The sequence below is a fragment of the Capricornis sumatraensis genome, chromosome 9 (genome assembly GCF_032405125.1).
Source record: "Capricornis sumatraensis isolate serow.1 chromosome 9, serow.2, whole genome shotgun sequence".
Classification (NCBI taxonomy): Eukaryota; Metazoa; Chordata; class Mammalia; order Artiodactyla; family Bovidae; genus Capricornis; species Capricornis sumatraensis.
Genome location: NC_091077.1, coordinates 43,186,993 through 43,197,668, shown reverse-complemented (window position 1 = coordinate 43,197,668; position 10,676 = coordinate 43,186,993). Strand labels below are relative to the sequence as shown.

Here is a 10,676-nt window from a genome sequence, read left to right as displayed (position 1 = left end):
GGCTCCACCCTAAGCATTCCTAGGGGTGGGGGGTGGGGGGGTCTTCCAGGTCCTGTCCCCTAGCCTCATCCTTAACCCAGGCAAGGATTCCCTTTCCCTCCTCTCTCCTCCCATAATGATACTGCTCTCTGGAAGAAGGGCTATCCCAGGCCACCAGAGAGGCGAGTCATCCAGCTGGAAGGGGGCTCCAGCTCTGCCCACCCCTCACGTACAAGAACCCCAAGATCCAGAAAATGAGTAAGAAGCAGGGGCGCTTCTGGAAGCAGCTTTTATCATGTCCCTTGCTTGGAGTCCAGCCTGGCCTACTTCATCATCGTGCACAGGGAGAAACTGAGGCCGCCAGAAGAACAGGGAATGGATCCAGGACCCCTGACCCCCACTTCAGGACTCATTTACAAATAGGATCGGGGGGCGGGGAGCGGCCTCAGTTTTTCTATTGGTAAAATGGGGGAGAGAGCTTAGCGGCGTATCAACTGGGAAAGCGGCTGCAGGTAGGTGAGTCTATTGCCCAACCTCCCCTTGGAGCATTATTGGTCAATTCTGCAGATTCGAACGCTCCCCGGCCAGGGAGTGAAAATGAGTGAGTCTAGATTCGGGCCACACCCTTTAATTCCCACGGAATCTGCCTCCTTTCTACCCATCCGCACCCCCGCACCCTCTCAGGACCATCCTCAGGACCGTCTCACCATTCCACCCCCAGCTCTCCACCTTCCCTACCCTCCACAGCGGCCGGAGAGAGCGGCTCCTTTAAGAGGAGCCCTGGCCGCTGGCGAGGCGCCCCTGCTGCGGTTAGTACCCGGCATCCGGGGTCTGCGGCCGCTGGTCTCGGCTATAGCCCCGCCCCACCCACTTCCATTGGCTTCTATATGCGCCACTCAAAGACCTGGCCAGCTGGAGCCGCGCGCGCTAACGCGGGAGGCGGTGTCACAGCGACGCCGCGCCGAGCCGGGTTTCTTAAAGGGATCGCTCTTCTCTTGCTGCATCACCGGGAGGAGGAGGGGCCCCCGGATAAACTCGTATTGGTTGTCCTTGGGACAAAATCGCTAGGTTCTTCCCACGTTGCATAATCGCCTGCAAAACTGCAGCTCAGGGTCTTAGGAGATCTCTTTCTCCCCTCTTTCGCCAGAGGGGGCCCTAGTCCTAACCAAACTCGCCCTGGTACCCTGGGACTCTATTTATCGATCCAGAAAAGGGGAGTTTGACTAGAATCATCATTTGTTCATTAATTCATTCCACAAACATTCCTCGGTCCCTACAGTGGGCCAGGCTATGGCAGAGGGGGAGGTGGCCCTCAACATTCTAAGATTAGAATCTGGGGTCATAATGGTCACCCCGATTTTGAAGAAAACCTCCTGAAGTTCCCCCCTCTAGGAAATTGGATATATTTCACAAGATCATAATGAAAATGAAACAAGTGTGTGAAACCACAGCTTTGAAGGTGCTGGGAAGGGTGGGAAGTGTGGGAAAGGCTCCAGAAAGGGGTTGTTGCTGATGGGGCTTTGAGGATGAAGAGGAGTTTGTCAGGATAGAACTCTGTGAGAAGTAAACGCACTAAGGCCTGCAGGCTGGATGAAGCTGCAGTCCTGAGGACCCACTCAAGAGATTTGTCCTTTGCCCCACCCTGGAGGCCCCAGAGGGAATCCAAGCCAGGCACCACCCCCAGGTTGTATTGGACACCAGCTCCAACACCATTTCCAAAAAGAGGTTTTATTTACTTTGGTCCACAGTTGGTATTTTCACATTATTTCTTGATCCTAGGGCTCCTGGGCAGGGGCTGGTCCCTGTGGGGGCCTCTGGGTGGGGGTCCCTGTGCAGTACTTGGTGGGGGAGTGGGGACAAGTGTGGGGGTGGGGGCTGGCTTTGTCTCAAGCACTCAGAACTCCACTGTCCTGCCTGGGCCTCAGTGTCCCCACTGGGCCCCTGGGAGGGCCCAGGATTGGTGATCTGAGAGTCCTAGGGAAATCCATGAGGCCTAAAATATTTTGGGACTGTGGCCTGACCTTCTCTCAGCATCACCTCCCCCCCACCCCCTGCCACCATTCCCCTGAACAAGAAGTATTTTCATTTCATTAAAACTGCCTGAAACTTCTGTGGGTACAGAAACCACAAACTGATCGGCAGAGAAAAGAGAAGCAGGGAAGACGTAACCGGAAACCACTTGGGGCCAGTTCCCCTCCTTGCCTGGGTTTCTTCCTCCCCCTAACAGCTTGGCCTAAAGTCTGCTGGGAAACCTGATGCCTGGAGCTGCCCTGGTGGGGACCCCCCACCCCACATGCATCTGGATATGGCCTTCACCCCTTTCCCCCAGAGTCTCAACTGGTAGCATTCAGACATGTAGAAAAACAAGACAAAAAACACAGAAAGACCCCAAAACCCAGATGAGGCAATGATGTGGGGAGATGGCACGCACGAGTGTCTCAGTAGCCTGCCTCCTCCTGGTAGTAGGGAGGGCACTCTGAGGGCTCCCCTGGGCCTGGGCCATCTCCAGAAGTTGCTGGAGCCCCATCGGCCACTGGGCCTTGAGGGCAGTACTTGGGGTCGTATATCTGCCGGCCCAGACCAAAGACCTGACCACTCTGGTTGGCACCCTGTGTGTAGCCCATCTGCAGGGACATGGAGGAATTATCACATTTGTCTGTCCCCAGCTTTGTGTCGTAAATGTGCCGCCGAGTCCCTGGAGCCGTCATGCCCACCTGAAGAGAGAGAAGAGGAATCAGGGAGGGAAGAGGAGAAACAGAACCCCCAGAGAACTTCCTGCGGGTTCCCACACCTTTTCCCGCCTCCCTGTGTGCACTCACAGTGGACATTCCTTTTGTACAGATCCTTCCTAGCTAGCCCTGCTCAGAACCCGCTCTTTTCTGACTCTGTGTTGAGTTGATCTGACATTTGGGTCCAGATTCCCTGCCAGCCAGGAAGCTCCCCAGGCTGGTGCTCAGGCCTGACGCGGACCTGAATGCTCCAAAAGCATCACACTGATACATAGCAGGAAAAGTGATGACTGCAGGATCTAAAAATATCAGAGTTGGATGGGCCTCTGGGCATCCAACTTTGAGGGAAACCGAGACACAGAGCTGGGTAGTAACTTCCCTGGGGACACCCAGCAAGCTGAGGCAGAGTCAGGGCAGGGGGTCTAGGGGAACTGGGGCGGCCCACCTGGCTGGCACACTTGTTTGTGCCCATCTGGAGGCTGATGGTCGAGTGGTCCATGGGGGGCAGGATATGGTTTTTGGGGTCGTACAGATGCCGTCTGGTGCCGTAAGCTGTCATGCCAGACTGGCTGGCACATTTGTTGGTGCCCATCTGCAGGGAGGCAGGAAAGGTCAGGCTGCCCCCACAAAGCCTCCAGACCCTGCCCCGAAACGGAGGAGCCACCAGAAGCCCACCACCTATGCTTCCCGATGTTGGAGCAGCCAGGTGCCCACCTGGAGCCCAATGACGCACTGGCCCGCCTTCATGGTGGCATCATCAAAGTTTCGCTCCTGCTTCTCTGAGTATTTGACGCCAATGTCCACACCACTCTGCAGCCCCTTTGTCTTGGCCTGGGGAGAAAGTGGGGAAGGAGTGTCACGGTTGGGGCAGCCAGGTCCCAGGTATACAAGTCCAGAGGAGGACTGGTGATCCAGCTGCAACCTGGCCTTGTACCATCCACCCAGCACTGTGGACTCAACGGCTTTCCCTGACCCTGGCTTTCCCTCCCCAGGCAACAGCAGCCCCACCCTTCCAGCTACACAGGCCAAGAATCGTGGGGGGCATCCTCACCTCCCATCTCTCTCACCTTCCATCACCTCCTTCTACACAGCCCCAGCCACCATCTCTCCCCCACACCTGTCCCCTACTCCTCACTGGTCTCCCGGCCTCACTGCCCACGCAGCAGCCACGGGGGTTTCAAAACACAATCACCTGACACAAACCCCGCCTCGTTCCCATGGCAGAAGCTCGCTGTTCCCTCCTCTTGAAAAGCTGTTCCAGCCTGCCCTGGTCTCAGTTTTAGACCCTAGATGTCAGCATCATGCTTTCTTCTCTTTCAAAGGGCTTCTCCCAATTTATAATTTGTAAAGCAATGATATAAGAGCAAACCCTAATGTGAACTCTTGTAACAAGGTGCCTGTGGAGTATCACTGACTGCATGAGAAGTGGGGGAGCCTGTGCAGGAGTGGGGCCATGGGAGGTCTCTGTACTTTCCACTCCATTTTGTTGTGAACCTAAAAGTGCTCTAACACATAAATTTTTAAAAAATAGGTTCATTCATTGCCTGTGCATAAAGGGGTGGACTGTGTCTGCCTTGGTCACCCTTGAATTCAAAGTGCTGGGCACCTCATGAGTGCTCAGAAATCTCTGTAAAAGAATGAATGAAGAGCATCTGAAAAATCTCTGCCTGGCTTGCTGTGTGACTTTGGGCAGGTTGCTGACCCTCTCTGAGCCTCACCTTCCCAGCCAGGGCAAGAAGAGACACCTGCACCTGAGTCAAGTTCCCACTTTCAAACAGGTCGTTGGCCTCGAACAGGTCAACAGGATTCATGCCGTAGCTCACCATGGCCTTGATGAAGTTGGAGAGGTTTTCTAGCTGGGAGGAGGCAAGAGAAGGATGGTGAGGGGCCTTGGTCGCCCCACCTGTCAGATAGGGTCCCCCAGCCCCATTCTGGTTCCACTTCTCTCCCCCTGGTCCCTCACCTGGTGCCAGTTCTGCATGGAGCGGTTGATCTTAGGGATTGAGCCTGGCTGCAGTTTATTCATGAGTCTGAGGAGGACACATGGGGTGGGGGGAAAAGGGGAACCTCCATTAGTGTAGGGGAACCTCAGAGACCCAAGACTCATTCACGGCTTCCTGGCCAGCCTCTCTCTGGGCCTAAGTTTCCCCTATTACAATCCAGTCTGCACCCACCATAGAAACAAAGATGCCAAAGAATGACACCAACCAGTGCTGGAAATGCAATTCAGAACCACTGAGCTATCCAGTGATTCTGGGAATTTCCATGAAGATTTTTAAGGTGCAAACCATGGAATGTTTGAACCACAGCTGAATTAGGGGCAGCAAAGAAAGGCCTCCAGAAACCTTAAGGCTCTCCTAAGAGAATGCTCCCTGTTAGAGATCAAAGCAGTAACACAGGCAAAAGAAGAGCAAGAAAGACCACTCATCAAGAAGAAGCAGGAGGGAATTCCCTGGTGGTTCAGTGGCTAATACTCTGAGCTCCCAGTGCAGGGGGCCCAGGTTCGATCCCTGGTCAGGGAGCTAGATCCCACATGCTACAACTAAGACCCAGAGCAGCCAAATAAATAAATAAAACTTTAAAAAAAAGCAGCAGCAGGAGTCACACACAGCATGACCTCATCATGCATAGCAGTCAGGGTGATGAGCACGGTGGACACACACACTCACGTGCATAATATGATCCCATCCTTCAGACCCTTCTGGAAGTCTGGGCCAACAGAGAGGCCAGTGAGTCCCTCAATCCAGCTTCGGAGTTCCGCCTCCTTCTGAGGGTCATATTTGGACTGCAGCTGGAGGGGTAGAGAGCACAGGATTGGGGTGAGCCCATTCGAGCTCCTCATGGGGCAAGACCCAGTGTTTCCGGAAAGAAGAAACAAGAGTAGTCAGGAGGTTCCCACACCATTGGAGGAGACTCTTCCCTTTTCCCATCAGTACAGATAAACTCCAGTCTCTCGCTGATAAACACTGGGGCTAATCTACCTTCAATGGCGCTAACCCCCCAGGGCAGCCAACGTGGCCCTGCCACCACCCTCCACCTGGTCTCCCAGCACTAGAGATACTGGCCTTTCTCTGTTGTTTTTAAAATTATGGTGAGAAACATACATGTACCACTTGAAAGCTCATAAATCAGTGACATTCAGTGCATTCATGAGGTTGTGCAACCATCATCTATTTGGTTCCAGAACATTCCATCACCTCAAAAGTAAGCCCCTCCCTATTAGCTCTCCCCACCTCCGCCTCCCCAGCCTCTGACAAGCAGGAACCCACTCTCTGTGTCTGTGGATCGGCCTGTTCTGGATATTTCCCATCAGTGGAGTCACACCCTGTGTGTCTTTCTGTGTCTGCTTCTCTCACTGAGCATCGTGTTCTCAGGGTCCCTCCATATGTAGCAAGTGTCAGGGCTCCACTCCTCTTTTTATATAATTTTATTTATTTATTTGTTTGGCTGTGCTGAATCTTCATTACTGTGCCTGCTTTTCTCTAGTCATGGCCAGCGTAGGCTTCTCATTGCAGTGGCTTCTCTTGTGGAGCACGGGCTCTAGGGTGAGTGAGCTTCAGTAGTTTATGCAGCTCCTTGGCTCTAGAGCATAGGCTCAGTAGTTGTGGTGCACAGGCTTAGTTGCCTCATGGCATGTGGGATCCTCCCAAATCAGGGATTAAACCTGTGTCTCCTACATTGGTAGGCAGATTCGTCACCACTGAGCCACCAGGGAAGCCCTTCACCCCTTTTTCTGACTAAGTGATGCTCCTGTGTGTGGAGGGACCACACTGTGCTTATCCATTAACTCGCTGATGGATATTTAGGTCACTTCCATCTTTCGGCTCTTGTGAGTCAAGCTGCTATAAACACCCATTTATAAATTTTATTTGAAAACCTGTTTTCAGTTCTTTGGGGTACATACCAGGGAGTAGAAGTGTTTGGTCACATGATAATTCTACCTTTAATTTGGAACCACTGAACCTTTCTCTGCTCCTTGAACTGGCCACACTAGTGGCTACCTCAGGGCCTTTGCATATGCTGCCACTTTGGACTCATGTTTGCACAGGTCCCTCCTTTCAATCCAGTTGTAGCTAGAAGGTTAACCCCTTGGAAAGGTCTTTCCTGACCACCTGGCTATGACGACCCTCTGCATCCCCCACCCCTAGTCCTTATTATCTTCTTTTTAAAACAATATTTATTTGGCTTGGCTGTTGCGGTATACACGATCTTTAGTTGTGCCATGTGGACTCTGAAGTTTCACCATGTGCAATCTAGTTCCCTGACCAGGAACTGAACCCAGGCCTCCTGCCCTGGGAGTGTGGAGTCCTAGTCACAGGACCACCAGGGAAGCCCCTGTTTTATCTTTCTAGCTTTTTTTACCTTTTGGGGTATGATCTATCTTCTAGCTGATGGTCCAAGCTCATGACAAGCGACAAGAGGTAACCCAACTCAGGCTCTCTGTCAGTAAGGAGGGTCATCCTCCCCCATCAACACACACTGCCCACAGATACAGCACTGGCTGCCCCCAGGGCAGCATCCCACAGCATCCAGGGAGGCCTAGGACAGGGTGTGTGTGTACAGCCCCAGGGCAGCTCCCTGGTAAAAACCTGAGGACCTGGCTGCCCAGCTGGGTAGGCTTCTGCCCAGACCCCGTGCGTGTGTGCTCAGTCGCTTCAGTTGTGTTCAACTCTGCGACCCCATGAACCATAGCCCACCAGGCTCCTCTGTCCACGGGATTCTCCAGGCAAGAATACTGGAGTGCTCTCCTCTAGGGGATCTTCCCAACCCAGAGATCGAACCTGCATCTTTTATGTCTCTTGCATTGGCAGGCAGGTTCTTTACCACTAGCACCACCTGGGAAGCCCCAACCCCAGACCCCTCTTCACCTCTACTCACCCTGTGCCCACCGCGCACTCTCCTTCACACCCCCTAGGGACAAGGACTCAGAGTTGCCCTTGCAGCCCCCACCTCAATGACCATGAACAGGTTTCACCTCATGCCTCTGTCTTCCCAGCTATGTTTGAATGGTCTTCCTAAGGCTTTCCAGACCTGGGCTCCACTTCCTGCTTCCTGCATATAAACCCCTAGACATGGGATCAGGCCTGAGCTGCTCAGAGTGCAGGGGAGACAAAGGCGGGAGGCTGGCCTGTGAACCTGATCTGTTTAGCCCACTCCCTCCTCGGATCTCCTCCCTCTCCTGTCTCTGGTTCCCACGCCCAGCAGAAGGGTGGTGGGGGAGGAGGGGGTGTTATTAGGGTCGCTGAACTTGAAGCAGGCAGGCTGGTCTGGACCTCTGGCCTGCCTGCCCAGCTGGGCCCCATCCTCGTCCTCGACAGCTCGCTGGGGCTGGGGCCAGGGAGGGTCCCAGGCAGGGGTGCCTGGCCTGGCCCCACCCGCTAGGCCGCCTTCCACCCTGCTGCCCAGTTGGCCTTCAGCGCATTCCTCCCCACCGCAAACTGCCAGGAATGCAGCCGCTGCCTCCCTGCTAAATCAGGACCAGCTGTTCCCAGCGGTCCAGACCCCCCAGTCAGCCAGAGATCTCAAGGGTATGCACTGGACCTCAGCCTGCCTGTATGCCATCCAGCAGTGAGACTGAAGCCTGGGGTAGGGGCCAGGGGGTCTTCCTCCTCTCAAAGTGGATGGTCTAGAAACCACAGGAACCTGGTTTCCAATTCAGGTGGGTCCCTGAGGTGACTCCGGTGTGGGGGTGGGGGCCCCGCCCATTCTCCAGGCCTGCAGACTGAGGGCTGGTTACAAGGAGCTTCTGACCTCATCCCCCATAGGGCAGGTAATGACCTGCCTCCATCCCACTCCATCGCAGGAAGCTGCCCCCACCCCGCTGGGGTGCTGCGCCCTCACCCACTTCCTGCTGCTTCTGGGGGAGATGCCTGGCTGCCCAGGAGGACTGCTGGCCATCGGACACTAGCTATGCCAGGTCTGGGTTCGAGTCCTGACCCTGCCTCTGATCCGCTAGGTGGATCTGGGCCGTCTGAGCGATGTCTCTGAACCCCATGTGCTAAGCAGGAATCTTAGAGGGTCTTGGCTGGGTGGGGACTATCAACACTCTGCACCCACCAAGGCATTACTGCTGGAGTGTGGAATTGTGTGTTCAAGGGAGAATCGATGGGGAGCTTGCCAGGTGACCATGCTCGGACCCTGGGCTTCCCAAATGGGCTGGAGGGAGGTTCCTAGTAGCTCACAGAGTTGAGATGTGTAAATTCTCCCTCTGGTCTCTTGACCTAGTAGCGACCTGGGGGCCAGCAGGGGTGTGTCCCCAGTGTGCCCAGGCAGGCTCCTCCCTGGGGCCACATTCCCAGGTGCCTGGTGACAGTGTGTGCCTAGGGGGTGGACAAAGATGACAAACTCCCCTCAAGCTGGAAAACCCTTGTGTGTTGGGGTTAGGACCTCTCCCCCGCCCTCTGGGGCAGAGATCACTCTATGCTCCTGTTCCCTTGGATGCGCTGAACCTGCTGTGTTACCTTGTAGAAGTCTCTGCCCTCTTGGGCTGGAACCAAAAGCACTTTCTGAAAAAGAAGTGTGCCCCACTCCCCCACGCCCTAGCCCGCATTTTCAAGTTACAAAACCCACATGCTAGGGTCACATTCAGGGGACTGGTGGACCTCTTCGCTATTTCTTTAAGTGTGTCAGATGGTGATAAAGAGAATGGGGAAGGTAGGCCCTCTCGATTCCAACTCCCCTCACCCACCCAGTGCCCCACCTCCCAGGTGTAAGAAGTCGGTAAATTCTTTTGGGGGGCCACACCCTTCTCAAAAACACCTGGCCCGCCCCCTTCCTTCCCCGAAGCTTTAAGTGGTCCAAAAGCAGAAGTGGGGGAGGGGATGAAAAGGGACCGCTGGGGTTCCCTCAGGACCTTCTCAGGCCTTGAAGCGCTAGAGGGGCCCAGGGCTGGGGGGTTCAGAGCGGTGGGCGGAGGGCTTCAGATGAGTAGAGGCTGAGGGAGCAGGGCTGGGTAAGGGGTTGGACCCAACCGCTCCTAGATGTTGGGGGGTGGGGTGCCAGAGCACAGACCTCACTGTTTCCCCAGAGTTTAGGAAGCATCGGAGGCACCCTCGGAACTTCGGGGGAGGAGGGCGGCCCCCGATGCCCAGGGAGGCCAGCGGGGCGCCCGTTCTGCAACCGCGGAGGGTGTGACGGGCTGGGCTGGCAGAGAGGGCGCTCCCCTCACTCACCCGGTTCTTGACCTCGGCCGAGAGCCCGTACGAAGGCCCCTTGTTGAACTGCGTGGAGCTCATGGCTGGCGGGAGCGGCGCCGCGGGACGGGACGGACGGACCGACGGCCGGGCTGGCGGGCGAGCGGACAGGGGACGCGGACCCAGCGCCCCGCCCCCACCGCTGATTGGCGCGGGGCGCACATGTCCTTATATGGCTGCGCCGCGCCGGATTCCTGAGGCCTCGGGCTTCCTGAGCCCCTGAACCGCCTGACCCCCGCCCCGCCCCCTCGGAACCCCCGGGAGACAGGCCGGGAGGGACGGGTCCCCGCACCACGGAGACCTGGCACCCTCTCCTACTCAATGCTGGGAGCCCCCGGGCGCCTCTCCCCATGCTTTCTGGGCCTCAACTAACCTTTCTACATAATGATGGGAGGGGGAAAATGGTTGAATGAGACCCTAATTCCCTTTGGACACTAATGCGGGGAAGGGGGACCCTTATCTGATGCTTAGAGGCGCCTCCCAGTCTAGGTCCGCTTCTGGAAACCCTCCTAGCTGGGTGGTAGGCAAGGGAACTAGGACAGGCTCTTCAGCGGAGGGGGCCACTGGCGTTGGGACTTTGATGGAGGAGTAGGAGTTTGCCAGTCCAAAGGGTATTGTTTGTCCTGGCAGAACAAAAAGTGCAAAGACTTGGAGGGACCATCAGTGGTCGAAAGTGTGCAGAGATCAATCAGATAGGTTGGGGAAGCAGGGGATGAGAAGGGACCCTAGATTCTGGGTTGGGGAATGGTGGGAATGGGGAGGAGATGGAACAGCA

At 55.6% G+C, this 10,676-nt stretch overlaps 1 protein-coding gene across 5 annotated transcripts; it reads right to left on the bottom strand.

The window, feature by feature from the left end:
- Window positions 1-1,734: 1,734 nt before the first annotated feature.
- Window positions 1,735-9,995, bottom strand: CNN2 (calponin 2). 5 transcript variants are annotated; one of them, XM_068979966.1, is made up of 7 exons: window positions 9,881-9,995; window positions 5,378-5,499; window positions 4,672-4,738; window positions 4,427-4,564; window positions 3,423-3,623; window positions 3,154-3,300; window positions 1,735-2,693 (listed from the first exon to the last, which is right to left on the bottom strand). In XM_068979966.1, exons 1-7 carry the CDS (start codon window positions 9,941-9,943, stop codon window positions 2,418-2,420), a joined length of 1,014 nt encoding a protein of 337 aa, XP_068836067.1. In that variant the 5' UTR covers window positions 9,944-9,995; the 3' UTR covers window positions 1,735-2,417. The 5 variants fall into 5 exon arrangements, with proteins under 5 accessions (XP_068836067.1, XP_068836068.1, XP_068836069.1 ...); XM_068979967.1 differs by having other exon boundaries at window positions 3,423-3,539; XM_068979968.1 differs by having other exon boundaries at window positions 3,423-3,539; window positions 4,460-4,564.
- Window positions 9,996-10,676: the final 681 nt, after the last annotated feature.